General features: G+C 36.7%; 1 protein-coding gene across 2 annotated transcripts in view; it reads right to left on the bottom strand.

Moving 5' to 3' along the window:
- The window catches only part of PIBF1 (progesterone immunomodulatory binding factor 1), a 202,674-nt gene that overhangs the window by 13,170 nt on the left and 169,696 nt on the right, over positions 1–19,808 (bottom strand). For both annotated transcript variants that reach the window (XM_046028181.1, XM_046028182.1), the window contains exon 16: positions 14,879–14,963. In XM_046028181.1, coding sequence (XP_045884137.1) covers positions 14,879–14,963 — 85 coding nt within the window. The remainder of the gene's footprint in view (positions 1–14,878; positions 14,964–19,808) is intronic.

The following is a 19,808-nucleotide window of genomic DNA, read 5'->3' as shown; positions in this document are numbered from 1 at the left end:
CAGATTAAAAGTTTTCTTTCTGTTTTTCATTTCATTCATGTGAACGAAACAACTGAGTCCTCCCTCTGATACGTGGACGAACAAATCTGTTTAGTAGGCTTTCATTGTAGGGCTCCAGCAAAAAGCAGGCTCTCTTCTCCAAAATGACAGAATGCGGAGTTCCCTAATCTGGAGCCCTTTATTCTGGCTGTGTTAGCCTAATCTTGGCAAATGCTCTGTTAATTTCTCAAAATGCTTTTTAAAATTCCCATTTAAAAAAATTATACAAGCAATACTTATTCATTGTAAAATTCACATGCTGTAAAAGTGACATGCCCCAATTCTCTTTCCCTTTAGCCACTAGTTTGAGAATTTTACATACTGTTTATATACAGAGTCTGATTTATAATATTAGTCATTAATTCTGACACTTTTATGCTGATTCTCAAAAAACTAATAGTATATATGTCATAATCAAGTATATCAAATACATCAAAAAATTACAGTAACTTCAAGAATGAATGAACCATTCATTAAAATTAACAGCTCTAGAACTGCATCTGGCTATACAATGGAGATTTAGGATACAACTGAAATAAAATGAAACAATAAAAACCACATTGCTGTAAAATAATTACTATTCGGAATAGAAGAAATAAGGGCCAAGTTCTTATGAAACTTGATGATGAGGAGAAGGTGATGATGATGAGAAGGATGAGGAGGAGGATGAGGATGAGGATGACAACTGTTACTGCATAAGTAATCTCTATAAAAGAGAGAGGCTGCTCTCTTGACTCCCAAATCACATAGCTCGGCCATTTAATATAAACTCTCTGCATAGCACAGTGGTGTATTAAAACAGCTCAACTGCTGAGCAGCTGCGTAACAGTACTGCAGAGCTGATGCCAGTAAGTTGCTGAAAGTTGTAAACTCGGCAAAGATGTTGGCAAGGGGACACACAGATGGCATTTCTTGATGAAAATAGCTCTGACAAGTATAATGCAAAGTATGTGCTCCACTGGAGGTCAAATGTAATGTTTTTACATAGAAATAACAACGTATCACGGCTAACAAGTCAGATAATTCTGTGCATCTTTCCCACTTGAAGTAAACAGGAGGTAAAAACCAACCTTGTTTTAAACCAAGTTCATACATATTTTGGATATTTAAACTTCATCGGAAGGGCTATTTAAAAAACATTCTATTATGGAAACTTTCCAATATACAAAGAATAGATGAAGTTCTCAGTTCTACAGCCCAACAGGAACAATGATGAACATTTTGCCAATATTGTTTTTTAAAACAGCTTTAGTGAGATATAATTCATAACCACACAGTCATCCATTTAAACTGTATAATTCAATGGTTTTTAGTATATTCATGGATATGTGCACATTAGCATAGTCATTTTAAAAATTTTATTACCTCAGAAAGAAACCGGGATTCCTTTAGAAATGACTCCTCGATCCCACCTTCCTCTCGACTTCCCAGCCCTAAGCAACCACTAATCTATTTTCTCCCTCCTCAGATTTCCCTGTTCCAGACATCTCATATGAACGGAATCATAATGTATGTAGTCTTTTGTTACTGACTTCTTTAACTTAGCATAATGTTTTCAAGGTTTATCCATGTTATTACATATATCAGCATCTCATTTCTTTTTATGGCCAAATAATATTCTACTGTATGGTTATACCATATTTTGTTTATTCATTCATCAGCTGATGGACATCTGGGTTGTTTCCACTTCTTGGCTGTTGTGAATAATGCTTCCATAAACATTCATGCACAAGTTTTTGTGTGTGTGTGTGCTCATGTTTCATTTCTTCTGGGTATATACTTAGGAGTGGATTGCTGGGTCATATGGTACCTCTGTGTTTAGTTGTTTGCAGCACTGCCAGACTGTTCTGCCAACAATGTTTTATCTGTTTCTTTACCAGTTTTTCTGAAATATTTCAAAGCTGATTTCAGACCTTCAGATCATTTCACTTACAAACACTTTAGTAGAGATTTTTAATACATGATTTTTGAGGAAGTTAAAATATACTTTGAATGTCAATGCCACTACACCCTATGTATGGCAGAATTGTTGGAGAACAGCCTCAGTAACTACAACTGCCAACTCCCATTTTCCAGTCCCTCCCTCAGTCTTCCCGTCTAAATACTTGTTTCCATTTGTAGGCTAACCTTTCCCTGGGGTTGTCCCTTTGCCTCAAGGCGAGAATATAAAGTTTTTAGGTTTGGAGAGAGAAAGAGTGAGGGAAAGAGCTAACGTTCACTGAGTATCTACTATGTGCTAAGCTTTGTGCTATGTATCTTATATGATAATTTAATCCTCTTCCAGGGTGCCTGGGTGGTGCAGCTAGTTGGGTGCCTGAGTCTTGGTTTCAGGGTCATGAGATTAAGCCTCATGTTGCTGTCGGCTGTTTAAAGCTCTCTCTCTCTCTCTCTGCCCCTCTCCTCCCCTGCACTCTCTCTCTCAAATAAACCTTTAAAAAAATAGTAATTTAATCTTTTTCTAAATACCAAAAGGTAAATATTACTTCAATTTCGAAGATGAAAAACAAGCTTTGAAGGTTATAAGAAATTTAGCCAAGTCCATTAGTTACTAATAAGTGAAACCAGTTTTTAAACGTAGATCTTTCTGGGTTCAAAGCTGTCATTATTTATAAAATAGTTCATCTATCTTCTATCAAAGTTTCTGATACATACACACAATTTCAGGTTTGGAAGGGATCTTCAAGATATTTAACTAGGCCTCTATACAAAACAAAACAACAACAACAAAAAAACACAGCAAAACAAAATAAAACGTGTCTCCTTATAATTTCTATTTCTACTCTTAGGCTTTAATTCTAGCCTTCGGAGAAGGCTATTAACAAGTCTATTACTGCCTCCTTCCCATGCTTGCTTTGAATTTCTTACATCTCTCTAAATCATTTCTTCTGTAAACATCCCCAGTTCTTTCATCCCTTTTATGACTGAGAAGAATTCTTGAATTCTTTTACCATCCTGATTGTTTTTCTCAGATTACCGTCTAGTATTGGAAAGTTTTGGAGCCTAGAACAGAACAGAGAAGCCTTGGCCAGAGCAGAGCAGAGTAAGACCTAGCTACTCCTTATTCTAATGCACGGAAGATGACATTCACATTTTTGGAACCATACCTTATCCACGACTGAAAGCTTAGCGAGAGCTCAAGTATATACATGAAAGAGAGACAACTGTGCTGTCATAGCCTAAGGGACATAACTAGTCACCTGGTACATTCTTTCCTGAACTTGGATATAATCTTAAGGTCATGCTCAACAGTGATCTAGGTACAGAAGGAAGCTAGTATTAACACAATAAAGTAGGCCCCTGAGTTGAAATCACTGCCATGGTTGACAAAACAGAAGTGTGGGCCCTTTGATTCTGTTCTGATTGGCTTGTACACACCCTTTACATCGTCTGATTGCTGGATACTGTATCTTGGACTTCTGACTGCTCTGCCTTCCCGTAGGCATTCTCTCTTGGTGCCCCGCTCTCCTACTGTAACAGTATTCATCTAGCTGCTGTCTAGTTTCTGGCCTTTACTATCTCAGTATAACCTGATAGGTTTTGATGCATATTCTAGCTTATTTCCATGATAGACATCAGACTCGAAACACTGTGCTCTACTTTGAGGACTGGTTTCCAGAGTGCGGCTTACTCCACTGTCTGTACTTTCTCGCCATGTTGTGTTTCCAGCCTTCCTGCAGTGGTAGCTCCCTGATGCGTAATCAGTGACTTTAGTTTATATCAAAATACTGCCAGTACAGTACCTGACAGGATTATGATATAATTACCTCATATCTAACAATCTCTCCTGGCCACCACACATTTCCAGAGACTTATTTTATAGCTTTGCAGTTTTGTGTGTCTCCTCGTGTTCTAGAAATGTTTGGTTTGTTATAAACTTCTATGATTCCAAGAGAAACATAAAAACACAGGGATAGATATGATAGCTAGAGGTCTTTACTTGTTCCTTATTGGTAAAAAAAAAAAAAAGGTCAGAGAAATGTACTTATTATTTAAAAGAAAATATGCCAGACTTCTAAAATATAGTGGGAAAAATACATATTTCATTCTAAAATAAAAATTCAAGAAATTAGATAATAATAGGTCTATAAGATACCTAAGCAATGTAAAAAAAGTTAAAAGGACATATATGTACATTTAAAATATTATGATGAGATATTTTATTGCTTCAAATAAGAGTTTTATTTGCCAGGTACCACAAAGATATTTGTAATTTTAAAGATGATGATGAAAAAGATGAAAAAAGCCAAAACACTTATGAAAATCAAAATAATTTAACCTAGTTGTACTAAGTTCTAAGTTCTATACATAAACATAGAGGTCCACAGAGTACAATCTAAAAGAAATTCATGTGTCTTTTATGCAACTTAAAATCGAGGAGAGTTAACATTCCACAAGATGGACAATTGAGATTTAGCTGCTCCTTCTGTGAAATGGGTATAAGATCATCACCGGTTTCTGTGAGGCTTAAAGAAATGAGTATTCACAAGTAGGCAGAGAGGCAGAAAGAGAGAGAGGAGGAAGCACGCTCCCTGCTGAGCAGAGAGCCCCATGTGAGGCTCGATCCCAGGACCCTGGGATCATGACCTGAGCTGAAGGCAGAGGCTTAACCCACTGAGCCAACCAGGCACCCTAAAGAAATGAGTATTAAAAAATTCCAAAGTTGGGGCGCCTGGGTGGCTCAGTGGGTTAAAGCTTCTGCCTTCGGCTCAGGTCATGGTCTCAGGATCCTGGGATTGGGCCCCACATTGGGCTCTCTGCTCAGCGGGGAGCCTGCTTCCCGTCTCTCTCTGCCTGCCTCTCTGCCTACTTGTGATCTCTCTCTGTCAAAATAAAGAAATTAAATTAAAAAAAAATCCCAAAGTCATATATAAATATTAAACGTTCTTATTATTAACCAAAAATTTTAGATGGCACAAGCATGGAGGAATAATTTAAAGCTTTTCTTTTCTTTGATTCCTTAGTTCCTAGATATACTTGGTTGAAAGCAATCTATAACTGATTTGTAAGTATGTTAGTATAACATAATTGATCTGAAAATGTTTTAAATATTATGGAAGAAAGAAGCTATAAAAACTCAAGATATTATTATTACTGATATATAATTGGCTTGGTTCTGGCACACTTTCTTTTTTTTTTTTTTTTTAAAGATTTTATTTATTTATTTGACAGAGAGAGAGATCACAAGTAGGCAGAGAGGCAGGCAGAGAGAGAGGAGGAAGCAGGCTCCCCGAGGAGCAGAGAGCCCGATGCGGGGCTCGATCCCAGGACCCTGAGATCATGACCTGAGCCGAAGGCAGCGGCTTAATCCACTGAGCCACCCAGGTGCCCCTCTGGCACACTTTCTTATTAAAAAAGTTTTCTTAAAAAGTATTTATTTATTTGAGAGAGAGAGAGAGAGTCATGAGAGAGAGCACAAGTTGGGGTGGTAGGGGAGAGGCAGAAGGAAAGGGAGAGGCCGACTCCCCGCTGAGCAGGGAGCCCAACAAGGGGCTCTATGACAAGACCCTGGGATCATGACCTGAGCTGAAGGCAGACGCTTAACCCACTGAGCCACCCAAGCACCCCTGGTTCTGGTATACTTTTAAAAGTATATGTAAATTCGACATTAGCAATGAGTTATTTTTTGCAATATTTTACTCCCTGAACTTCCTTGGACTTGAATTCACTTACCTTTATATGGCAAAAATAAGCATTCTAAAACTTTATAGAGAAAATATGACTTCCCTTGTATGTGCATTTTAGGTTTTCATTACAATAATTTTCTTTTTTCTTTTTTTACTTGAGAATTACTTTTTTTAAAAAATTATTTTTATTAACGTAATAATGTATTATTTGCCCCAGGGGTACAGGTCTGTAAATTATCAGGCTTACACATTTCATAGCACTCACCATAGCACATACCCTCCCTAATGTCCATAACCCTACCACCCTCTCCCTACCCCCTCCAATCCCCCCAGCAACCCTCAAGGTTGTTGCATGAGATTAAGAGTCTCTTAATGGTTTGTTTCCCTCTCAATCCCATCTAATAATTGTCTTGAGGGGTGCCTGGGTGGCACAGTCAGTTAAGCGTCCAAATCTTGGTTTTGGTTCAGGTCATGATTTTAGGGTTGTGATCTTAGGGCCCTGATCTCAGAGTCATGAGATCGAGCCCTGTGTTGGGCTCATGCTCAGTGCAGAGTCTCCTTGGTCTTTTCTCTCCCTTTGCCACCACCCCCTGCCCTCCCCCCAACCCACACGAGCGGGGACTCTCAAACAAGTAAATAAATCTTTTCAAAGAATTCACTTAAACTCACTAAATCAAAACAAATTTTAACTGGAAGAGCATACTAAGATGAGAAATGTATAAATCTAAGAAACAATTACATCTTCATCTAAAGAAAAATTAACTTAGGCCCTCAGTATTTTTTTTAGTCATGCTGATGTAAAATTTAACTACATAGGTATATAAGAAAAACATGTAAAAGGTATCCTTAAGAAAATGTCAAAACAGTTAAGTATGAAACAAAAGGAATGACACACATATAGAAATATGTAATTTGTTTGAACTCTTTATGAAGTGGATTGCCTAAGGGGCACTGAGGTGCTGAAATGTCCCTGAAACTTTCCGAGAAATCACAAAGAACATACGAGTTAGGATCTGGGAACATAAACATACCATAAAAGAATGATAATTATACTGTGACTTCACTTTTAGGAAACTTGGCTAACTGCAGGTTTGTGATACACAGTGCAGTACAAGGCAAGTATTCTGGGCTAATGGGAGCCCAACATTCACGCAAAAATGGGGCTTTGCATAGTCTAGGAACCTTAGTAAAGAGTGGTTAGTTAATTCTGGTTACACACTAACTGAAATGCCTGTAAACCCTGAAAGATATTATCAGTAGAAACACTAAGTAAAAGGGTAGAAGAATCTCAGTTCTTAAAAATAGGTATCTCTCACAAATGTGTATTATTTTTGAGAGGCTCGCTACCCATAGAGGTTGCTTGTGGGTACAGGTACCATGCCCAAGATTTTGGAAGTAGCTTTGTTTTAGACAAACTTGACTTCCTAGTGGTTACTTTTAGATAAAGTGAAACAGTTCTTGGGTATAAAGAGAGTCTTTAGTTAAGATGATATCAGTTGTCAGAGGGTATTTTACTATCTGAGGGAAGGGGATGAGGCTATACTAAAGGTTAGTTCCTCAAGTTTTCTATTTGACTATTCTGTTTGACAGTTTCAGGTGCAGCTATACTTGAAGATGGTAAAGGACCATAACAATCATTTAACTGAGTACTTATTACGTGCTAAATACTGGGCTAATGGCTAATAGGAAAAATGAGGCACTTTACTGGCCAAGTCATATGCATAATTATATAGTGATGTGAACATTAACAGAAATATTTTAAAAATTATTGGAAAGAAGTAGAAAAAAGGGATGAAATTTTCTTTGTCGAACTTTGAGAGAACTTCAAAGAATACATAACATTTGAATTGACTCTTGACACAGAAGGAAAAGAGAAAAAGGAACCACATCCATTAAGTTATGTGTTGTTACACACCAGGAATGTTACTATAGTATTTAATTCTCATATAGTCCTGCAGGGTAGACATTACCTTTACACACAAGGAAATGGGGTTTAGAGGGGGTAAATTATTGTCACAAGAATCCATAGCTACCAAGTAGTAGAGCTGTGATAGGATAGCTGTGATAGTCTTCTTGTCTTTGGCTTTTCTCACAGTATTTTAGAGGTGACATAAAGAATATAAAGGTAATTCCAACCTTACAATTTAACAAGTGACCTGAACACATATATACACATATATATTAGAAGGTAGAATGTAATTCTGGACCAATCCCATTGTCCATCTTCTCCATGTTTATACCTAGCACATTGAATGCTACTGGAAAAAAATTGTTCAAAATGGTACAACTATAAACACATGGTGTTTCAACTTGGCTGTTATTTGATATTTCCATAATATATACCACTCATTTACTGTGAAGCTGTTTCTTTTTTTTTTTTTTTAAGATTTTATTTATTTATTTATTTGACAGACAGAGATCACAAGCAGGCAGAGAGAGAAGAAGGGAAGTAGGCTCCCCGCTGAGCAGAGAGCCTGATGCAGGGCTCGATCCCAGGACCCCAGGACTTGAGCCAAAGGCAGAGGCTTTAACCCACTGAGCCACCCAGGCGCCCCACTGTGAAGCTGTTTCAAAATTCTATTTTCTTCAAAATTCTGATGCTAGCAAATCTGTCATTAGAGCACAGCCATTGGATGGGAACTGCCTAAATTCTTATCACCAAACCTAAAAACTCATTTTTATCTTTACATAATCTTTATTTCTATCTTCAAAATGGAAAAGGTGCCCTCCCGTCTAAAATTAAATCCCATCACTTGCACTCTGGATCTCCTCCTAACCCAACACTTTGCTCAATTGGTATCTTTCTCTTCCTTGTCCCTACAATGTCTCTCTCCACCTGGCTATTTGCCGTCACCGTTTAAATTGGATACTCCCTGTGAGAGGTTAAAGCCCTTGACCTCATGCCCTTCCTCCCATCATCCTATAGTCTCTGATTTAAATAACTTAAGGTTTATCTATCTTTCCTAGGACCACTTTTCAGCTTCTGTTCATTTATCAATTCACTGCAGTCTGCTTTTTGGCTCCATGGAAACTGATGTACCATCTCCGTAAGTTCAGCTGACACTTCTTTTTCATCTTTGTTTGATTTGGCCCCTTGACAGACCATTGTCACTAGCCAGATTCTACTCTCATTCTGATGTTCCTGCCATTTTTCTGGTTATGGCGCCTTCTAATCTGTGCAAACTTTTTCCTCTGCCCATCCCTTAAATGTTGGTGTTCGTCAAGATTCTGGCCTAGGCCTTTTTCTGCTCTCATTCTATGTAGTTAGTTCACTTACCAGTTCATTTAATTCCTTCCACATAAAGCACTATCTTTACTGGATATATCCACTTAGGTATTTTCTTGAGCTTTTCTTCTCCAACTCTATTTCTCCCATGTGCTTTGTGGCACCACCAGAAACCCAGGATGAAAGCGGAAACCTTGGGCATCAATCCTCATACCTCCTCTCTTCAGTATTCCCTGGATCCCGTCACCAAGCCCCATGATTCTCCTTTCTTTCTTTCTTTTTTTTTGATTTATTTATTTGAGAGAGAGTGAGAGAGAGAGAGAGAGAGAGAGAGAGCTCAAAGAGGCAGAGGGAGAAGCAGACTCCCTACTGAGCAAAGAGCCTGATGTGGGGCTTGATCCTAGGACCCTGGCATCATGACCTGAGCCAAAGGCAGATGCTTAACTGACCGAGCCACCCAGGCGTCCCTGATTCTGTTTTCTAAATAGCTTTCAAATTAGTCTATTCTTGGTGGACACCATCATCACCAGTCTGGTTCAAGACACCATCATAACTCACTTAAATACTGGAATAGCTTCCTAATCGGGGCTCTAACAACTACCCTTAATACAGCTTCAAAAGAAATCACAAAAGGGCTTTTACATCAGCTTCTTAAAATTAAGCACAGTATTCTAGTAGACATTTGGCTGATTAAAGATCCTTTTCCTACTCTTGAAAACTTATATTCTGAAGGCACATGATGAAATATATACACAGAAAAGCAGAAAGAGAATTTCCAAATCAGCAAATCTTACTTCAAAAAAGCAAAGATGAGTGGATAAAAATGGATCAAAAATGATAGCCACTTAAGAAGATTCTTGAGAGGTACACTCAACAAGAAAGAAGACATTTTAAGGAATTACATTCCTTATATTCAAAACTGAATGTTGAACTTGAAGCTCTGCTACTGTTCTCCAAGAGCAAGATCCTATCAGTTGCTCTTTGGCTTTACCTCCTTTTTACCTTATTATTTAAGATTTCTATTATTTTATATTTTTATACCTAAGAGGTCTTAGTATAAGTGAAAACACTTAAGGGTAAAAAAGATCACAACCTGCTTAAAGGAAACCGAAAAAGTTCTTCGGAGGCATCAAAAATGAAAGGAAAAAAATAGATTACAACACCTGGATAAGATATTCAGTTCTGAGTTTTTTTGGCAACTAAGACAAAAAGGAAACACATTAAATTACATAGTTTTCACTTTCTGACAAAAAGAAAGCATATAACTTCATCTACAGAGGCAAAAACTTTCCTGGAACTAATGGCAAGCAATAATTCATCATGAAATTCTTGTCTAAATGGAACTAAGGAAAAAGATCATAAACTTTTGTTTCAGGGGAAAAAAAAGCTTTTGCTTTTAGTTTTGACAGTAAGTATGTAATCATAGTTGAGTTCCTTAACTCTTATCAGCTTCAGTTCATCTGTAAGAGTGGGGACAATAAGATTTAATTCTGTGATATTTAACTTAGTTACTTTTAAAGTGAAAAATTAAGCACTAATATAGAAAATAAAATCCTTTAAGGCCATGCCCCAATGTCCTAGAACTGTCAACGTAGAATTACCTCATCTGTTTTTTTTTTAATTTAACACATACTTGATAACTATGTAAATGAGTGGATGATCTCATTTCCTATTACATGACCACCTAAAGTCTTATCAGAACTAGATGACACTGCTTAGAAAGTTAGAGATAGTGGTGTCCAGTGCAAAAAAGACAATGAAAAATTCAAAATGTGCATTCGATCACATGTGGGTTTAAACTCAGAAAAATTTAGCTGATTAAAGCAGTGACTCATATTAGACAGTTTTCCCAGGGACCTGCCTAGTGTGGGGCAAGCTCTCACGTGCATTGTGCATGACTCTGAGAATGGGCCTCTCCTACATTTTGTGCCCTAGGTGTTTGCTTGCCTCACCTTAGTCTCAGCCCTGATTTTCACTTTAAAACATTATATTTATCAGAGGTATTCTTATCCAACTGTTATTGGCTATTTTAAGCATTTGACTTTCAGAGCTGTAAAATGAATAAATTAATTTTGCAGACTCCTTCTCCTCTTCATGACCTGAGCCAAAGTCAGATGCTTAACCAACTGAGCCACTCAGGCACCCAGACTCTCTGTTTCAGCAGGTCAATGTTTAAGTGAAGAGTCAAGCATTTTCCTGGGTCATCTACCATTCTCTTTCCATAAAAGCGGTTTACACTTGCTTTTGTATCTGCATGTTCTATTTAAGTTGGCTTTAAACTGTTTCTTGGAAAAAGAAAAAAAATTTGTATTGTTTGTTTTATTAGACTTTAATTTTATTTTGCTTTGAAAAGAAAAAAGTTCCTTTTCTTTAGATGTATGGCATTAAGAAAAATCAGTGTTGGATTATTAAAATATAATTGTCAAAATGAATATATGACATATATATTTCATATCATATCATATATCAAATATATGAAAGTTAACTGATAATTAGATATGCATCCATGCAAATTTCATTGATGTCATTCAGTAGATTTATCTTGCTAGTACTTCATTTCCATGTTTAAACATATTTCCTTCTAAACTCATGTGATTCTCAGCCTACTAAGTAGAACTTTTAGTTTTTTTATTTTTTAAATTTTATTTATTTATTTTAAAAAATATTTTATTTATTTATTTGACAGACAGAGATCACAGTAGGCAGTGAGGCAGGGAGAGAGAGAGAGGAGGAAGCAGGCTCCCTGCTAAGCAGAGAACCCGATGCGGGGCTTGATCCCAGGACCCTGGGATCATGACCAGAGCCAAAGGCAGAGGCTTTAACCCACTGAGCCACTTAGGAGCCCCATAGAACTTTTAGTTTTTATTTGGACTCATGAATAATGTGATTCTAAGCATAATGTACAAAATACAGAAAGTTGCTCATATATTTTTCAGAGTCTAGCACCATCTTCTAAAAGCAAATGAGAATTGCCACTCCAAAAAAATACTTGTTATGCAGCTTTAGAAAAAATTGGTATGCCTGAATGGACATCAGCAGTTACTATCTATCTCTTTCTTTCTTTTCCTCTCACTCTCTCTCTACCTTTCTCTCTCTCTTTCTTTCTTCTAAGAGAGTGTGTGTGAGTATGCGTGCAAGTGGGGGGGGGCAGAGGGAGAGAGAGAATCTTTTTTTTAAAAGATTTTATTTATTTATTTATTTATAAAAAAGATTTTATTTATTTATTTGACAGACAGAGATCACAAGTAGGCAGAGAGGCAGGTGGGGGGTGGAGGGGACAGGCTCCTTGCTGAGCAGAGAGCCCGATGTGGGGCTTGATTCCAGGACCCTGAGACCATGACCTGAGCCGAAGGCAGAGGCTTAACCCACTGAGCCACCCAGGTGCCCCAAAGATTTTACTTATTTATTTGACAGAGATCACAAGTAGACAGAGAAGCAGGCAGAGAGAGAGAGGAGGAAGCAGGCTCCCTGCTGAGCAGAGAGCCCTACGTGGGGCCCGATCCCAGGACCCTGGAACCATGACCCAAGCTGAAGGCAGAGGCTTTAACCCACTGAGCCACCCAGACGCCCCGAGAGAGAATCTTAAGCAGGCTCCACATTCAGGGTGGAGTCCGAGATGGGGTTCGCTCTCTTGACCCTGAGATCATGACCTGAGCTGAAATTAGGAGTCAGACACTTAACTGACTGAGCCACCTAGACGCTCCTGTGATTACTGTTTCTTAAATTATTCAATTTTTAAAGCATTTGTGAAAATCCACATAGTGAATGAATCAGGCTTCCTCAGTGAAGAAACAATTATTTGAGGGCAGAATCTTAGGGCCCATGTGGTAGTAGATAAGGCCTGAAAGTCAGAGAAAAAGAATAAGTATCTTCAGAGAAGTTCTTCCTAGTCTATATCACCTGTTTTTAGATCTAGTTATCTATGCAAAAGTCATCTCTGAAATCTAGTCCAGGGACACCTTCTTATCACTTTTGCCTGTCATATAAAATACACCTTTAAGAGAACCTACTTCCAAGGCCATTTCTAAGACAGAGACAACCCTGCAATTCCCTTGACACCATTTCTAGGATATGCACCTTTGAACTGCTTCCAGTAATATTCCCCAGTTCGTTTCTCTCAATAATATCCTTCCAATAATTTCTTCCCAAATTCCTGATGTATCTTTTCCAGACTAGGAAATAATGTCTTCAGGATACTCATAAACAAATGATCTGTTTTGAGCATTTCTTTCTCTGTTAGGATAACAAAATGGTAAAAACATTGCCAAGACAAGGCACTGATAGATAGTTCAGCGTAAAAATGCACGAGATTAAAAAACTAGGCTTCACAATACCAACTGCTGGCGAGGATGCTGAGCAGCTGGAACACTCATTCACTGCTGACGGGAATGTACAACGTACAGTCACTTTGGAGAATAGTTCGGCAGCTTCTTATAAAATTAAGCATCTACTCTCCTTAGGACCCAGAAATCCTGCTCCTGGGGTATTTACCAAGAGAAAAGGAAAAAAAAAAAAAATATATATATATATATGCTTTAAAGATTTTATTTAGTTGACAGCGAAAGAGGGAACACAAGCAGGAGGAAGGGGAGAGGGAGAAGCAGGCCTCCTGCTGAGCAGGGAGCTCCATGTGGGGCTCCATCCCAGGACCCTGGGATCATGACCTGAGCCAGTGGGAGACGCCCAATGAGTAAGCCACCCAGGCGCCCTGGGAAACTTATATTTACACCAAAACATGTACACAATCATTTATAGCAGCTTTATTATTTATAAAGGCCTCCAAATGGAAACAACTCAAATATCCATCAACTGGTGAACGGATTAACAAACTCTGGTACATCCATACAATAAAATATTACTCAGCAACAAAAAGGAATAAATGACTAATATTTGCAACAATATAGGTGAATCTTTTTTATGGTAAGTGAAAAAAGTTGAGTCTGAAAAGACTGGTAATTTCATTTATACAACATTCTGGGAAAATGTATATGTTTTGTTGGGAAAGGCAAAACTACAGGGATAGAAAACAGATCAGTGGTTTCTAGGACTGGAGTTGGGGAAAAGAGTCAATATAAAAGGGGTATGAGGGGCACCTGGGTGGCTCAGTCATTAAAGCGTCTGCCTTTGGCTCAGGTCATGATCTCAGGGTCCTGGGATCGAACCCCCCCCACACCCCGCACTGGGCTCCCTGCTCAGCGGGAAGCCCTCTTCTCCCTCTCCCACTCCCCCTGCTTGTTTTCCCTCTCTCACTCTCTCTCTGTCAAATAAAGAAAATCTTTAAAATAAAATAACTAAATAAAATGGGCATGAAGGAATTTTCTGAAGTGATATAACTATTTTACATATTGACTGTGGTGATGGTTACAAACTGGGTGTGTAGGTCAAAAATCAGAAATGTATGCTAAACAGGGCATAAATTTTACTGTGTGTATATCGTATTTCAGTAAATCTGCTTCAAAAAATAAGAAAACTGGGGTTATCTCCTATTTACTAACTAACTGGCTTTACTCAAGCCACTTGAAACTCATTTCTCCTCTTATGAAATGAGGCATTTTATATTAGCTCTAAAAGATTTCTAAGAGAAATAACAAGAAAAAATACTTTATGGACTCTAGGCATACATAGAACATACGGGCCATACAATGATGAATAAGACAGAGATACACTAAAGAAACTTACTGTCTAGTGAGATAAGAAGGTAAAACAAATCATTATTAAATAATATGGAAATTCAGTGACAGAGATTGAACAAGGCAATAAGGGGAAAACAAGAAGGGGCATTCCAGGAATAAGAATTAACCCAAAGAATAAATTAATTCGTAAAGAATAATGAAGTATATCACATATTCAATATAAAGGACCAGATGACAATGAGATGCAAACATGAGAAGTCATTAATGCACACGGACAACTGGGATCTAGTAACCTTAATGCAATATGGACTTTGAAAAAGCTTAAAGTAAATATTATGACAAAATGAAAAAAGTACCTCACGATGATTTAGAAGTTGTTCTAAATCTAATGCCATTTGATTCTTCATCTGTAGTAGAGCTGACTTTTCTTTATTTAAATTGCTGAAAAAAAAAAACCACCAAGTTTTTAAAAAGTCATCATGTTGGAGTAAATTTCATTAATAAATAGTAAATAGCAAAAGGCTAAAGACAAATCTAACAAATCTGTTTGAATTAAAGAGAAATTAAATTTATAGTCCATAAAGATAGCAGACCAGCCACCATAATGTTTGATTTCATCAACAGCTAATTATTTTCTAAGAAGACTTTTTCTTTTAATAATCATTTGACAGTGCAAATGAGATGTGTTCTGAGAATCCTTTCCTGCCTGGTAAGGGCATAAAAATTGGTGTTTTAAAGATGATTATTTACTCCTGAAATGTAAAAATGATGAAGTGGGATTTATACAAAAGCTAAAAAGTATGTTTGGGGAAAATATTAAAACTCAAGACACTGGAAGTCAAATTAAAACATTTATCCTTAATACTAAAAGTAGCATTTTATAATTGACCATGCACTAAATTACAAGGCATATAATTAAATTAGACAAATGAATCAGATATTCAGTCTGTGATAAACAATTTTTGCCTCCAAATTCTTAGTTCAATCTTTAATATCTAAGTCTGTATCGTGAGTTTGCCTTTGACAGGACCTATTTTCAGATAGGAAAGGGTGAGAAGCCTAAACAGAAGAACATATTAGGATTTTAAGAGAAGTATTTGAGGCCTGTCTTGTACTGTCTGGAGTTTTATTATTCAACATATAAAAATTAATTAGAACCATTAAATGAAATACTCTTTGAAAGTCACTGGAATGAATCTCCTCAGCACCACATCAAGACTTAAAAGCAACAATGAATCAAAACAACATAATTCCATAAATATCAAAACAAAATCTGTGAAGGTAAAATTAGTGAGGATTGTTTTGCTGAATAGGTAAGATGTTTTAAATTATCCTTTAAGAAAATGGAAAGCCACCATTTTTTAAAGTATCAGGCAGTTTTTTTTTAATATTCAAGGAACAGTATTAAGTATTCTGAAAGAACTGGTAATTCCAAGGACTTAAGAGGAAAAAACTCACATTCTCCTTTTTCCTAGTAACTGAACTTCCCCAAGGAAGCACCATAATTTGTCCTCTGAGAGAAAAACAAGATGCAATTCTGACTTCTGTTTCCAACTGTGACATTGACTCAAGTGTGTGCTATAAAGCACAGCACACAACCACCCTACTAAGCCTCAGTTTTCACATCTGTAAAAGTGGAAAACAATACTCATGTATGTCAAAGGGTAATATGAATTACCTAATGAATGAGTAAATAAAGAATCAAACATATAAAACACAACATAAATGCCATATGGTATTACTAATTTAGATGAAATACAGGTATTGGAGAAAAACAGTAATTAAATGCCATACAGGTTAGCAGATCCGCAGAAAAACAGACTGACTTTCAGAATTAGGCATCAGAGATCCTACTGAGCCTTGGAGTTGAAAAGAACTAAATGACATAAAGGTAACTGAGTCTCAGATTCTGCCAGAGTCCTGCAAAGTATGGTAAAGATCAGATGTTCCTGAACTGTAGCATTCAAATATTTTTTTAAAATTAAACTAAACATCCAGAACACAGGAATAGGATTTTTTGAGGAACAGAAATGTATTAACGATATGCATGTATACATGTTAAATGTTCATATACATGTTACATACATATACTACGTAAACATACACTCACAGGCAGTACACACACACACACACACACACACACTCTCTCTCTCTCTCTCTCTCTCTCTCAAATACCAACAGGACCTTAAAGAAAATGTGTGCAGGGGCTTCTAGGTGGCTCAGTCATTAAGTGTCTGCCTTCAGCTTGGGTCATGATCCCCGGGTCCTGGGATCGAGCCCCACATTGGGCTCTATGCTCAGTGGGAGGCCTGCTTCTCCCTCTCCCACTTCCCCTACCTGTGTTTCCTCTCTCACTGTGTCTCTGTCAAGTAAATAAATAAAATCTTAGAAAAAAAAAAAAAGAAAATGTGTGCAATAGGAACGGAATGTTGATATAATAAAGGATCCTACTAGGTAATCTGTTAGAAATGCTTTATATGTAGTGTTTAATTTTTTCCAGGATAAAGGAAGTATTCCATATTTAAATAGCAAAAATATCTGCGCAATATAGAATAAAAGGTGGGTGGATAAACTGGTTCACAGAGCAACTCTGTTATATCTGTAAGACCTGGGTTTATTGCAAACAGTACAGACGCCTCAGACAATACTTGGTTATATATTTTCAAAGTCTAAGCCTTCTCTATAATACACTCTTAAACCACAAGGGAGACCATCTTCAGCACGTGGGTCTCTAAAACTGCATGATGATTATTATACTCTGTGTTCTTCCAGTGTGTATGTAATTACTCAATTGAAGTTTAGTCCCCATAAGACATATTTCATAACAGTGGAAATTTACCTTTAAAAATACAAAGCTTCCATGCGTGACTCATAAAGACACTACAAAACAAATCTCCTTATAAGCACATCTACCGTGAATGGTATATTACAGCCATAACTGTTCAATTCAGTGTTAATTATTACTCAGAAATTCGTCTTTATGGCTCTGTGTCACCTGCTATATGAAAACATATTCCTGATATAATGTACTTTAACTTCCTGGATCAATATACCCTGGCCTAGCCTCACAAGGCTAAGTAGTCTTTTCTTCTTAAACTACTAGTCAAGAATAAACTGAGAACTGACAATGGGAAAAGGAAATTTATGCTAAGTATTCTCTTTCCGTGCTTCTTTCAGTTCTGGGCCGTAGATCAAACTACATAACTCAGATGGTCTCTGGTGGCTCGGTAGAGGAGAGTTTAACAGTACTACCTTTAGAATGGATTATTACTTTAATGATAGGGAAATTTAAAGTACTTCATAGTGATATCTCAAATGCTAGCTTTTAATGTGTTCATAATGATTTCATTTTGGTACATATTTACTCTAACCTTTCTAGACACTGAATATAAATAGGTAAATTTGCAAGTTGGGGGTTGGTATAGTGGCATTGTTTTATTTTCTAAGACAATGATAAAATTATTCAGTTCCTTAAGAAGCTTCTATTGTATAAGCTAGAGACATATTTTATAAAGTAATCATTTAACTGAAACCATAAAACTCCTAAGAGAAAACATAGGCAATAAACTCTGGGACATTGGTCTTAGTGATTATTTTTTTTTGGATCTGTCTCCTGATGTAAGGGCAGCAAAAACGGATATAAATAACTGGAACTATATCAAACTAAAAATCTTTGAAATAGTGAAGGAAACCGTCGACAAAACAAAAAGGCAACCTATAGATAGATGAATGGATAAAGATGTAGTGTGTACACACACACACACACACACACACGGGAATATTAGTTTGCTATAAAAAAGAATGAAACCTTGCCATTTGCAATAACATGGATGGACCTAGAGGTATTATACTAAATGAAATTATTAAGATAGGGAAGGACAAAAAAAAAAAAAAAGATAGAGAAGGACAAATACCGCAGGATTTCACTTTCATGTGGAATCTCCAAAACAAAACAAACGAGCAAACAAAACAAAAAAGAAAGACTCATAAATACAGAGAACTGGTGGGTGCCAGAGGGGAGGGGGGAGGGGTTTGGATAAAATAGGTGAAGGGGATAAAGTGGTACAAACTTCCAGCTATAAAATAAATAAGTCATGGGGATGAAAATACAGCATGGGGAATACAGTCAATAATACTGTAATAAGTTTGTATGGTGACAGATGGTAACCATACTGGGGTGAGCATTTCGTAACATACATAAATGTTTAATCCCTGTGTTGCACACTTGAAATTAATATAATATGGCATGTCAACTATACTTCAATTTAAAAAGTAATCAATTCATGTAAATATTCCTTACAATTAAAATCAACACCTAGCAAAAAGGATAGGCCTTTTAAAGACATGATCACTTGGTAATTGTTTTGAATGGGACATCTGATGTTTAAATTTCAAATTAATGAAGGGCAAAAGGAAGGGAAGTAATATTTACTGAGTTTCTCCCATGTGCCAGAAGCTTTGTATATGTTATTTCATCTAATTTTCACATCTAACCCTTGATGTTCACACCAGTAGCTGTAATTTACAGGCACATCTACCATGACAATAGAAACTGGCTGATGTGTATTCAAAGTCCAGGATAATTCCTCTACATTTGAAATGTCATCGGCTTCAAGTAAGAGAGATGGTAGACAGACTGCTGGCTCTGACTTGTGGACTGGGCAGTTTTTTACGGTATTTCATTCATGTCATGAGGGTACATTTAAATAGCATCTTAAAGGCCATAATTAAACTACTGAAAGCACCTTAATTTTTCACATTGGAAGGTAGTTGCTTCAATTAAGAGCAAGATTTCATATACTGTGAAATACTAGTTCAGAATTGATTAAAATATTTATATAGCAAATTCATGAAACATAGCTTTAAAGGACTCAGATTTTAGCACAAAAATATTTTTTATAGTTACTTTCATAACTGACATAGTTTTCATGATGATGTTGCTGTTATTAAAGGAGTCCTAATTTTTGTCAAAATTCAAAATGTTTTGAGAAATGTAATTTCTCATTTTTAAGATAACTTTCAACATAAAAATTTGTTTCATGTAAGATAAATACTAATAATAGCAAACATTTACACAGCATTCATAACGTGCAGGCACAGTGCTATACATATTACAAAGATTACATTGTTTAATCCTCAGAATAACTATATGAATTAAGTGCTGCTAGTGCTAGAGTTATCACTTGCATTTCACAGATAAGAAAACTGGCTCTATTGTCCAATAACAGAGCCATTAACTGGCCACAGGTGGCAATTAAAATTAACTTAACTAAAATAAAAAAATTT

Source organism: Meles meles, chromosome 14 (assembly GCF_922984935.1).
Source record: "Meles meles chromosome 14, mMelMel3.1 paternal haplotype, whole genome shotgun sequence".
NCBI lineage: Eukaryota > Metazoa > Chordata > Mammalia > Carnivora > Mustelidae > Meles > Meles meles.
Note: the sequence above shows the minus strand (reverse complement) of the source record. Positions and strands in the feature narration are given on the sequence as shown.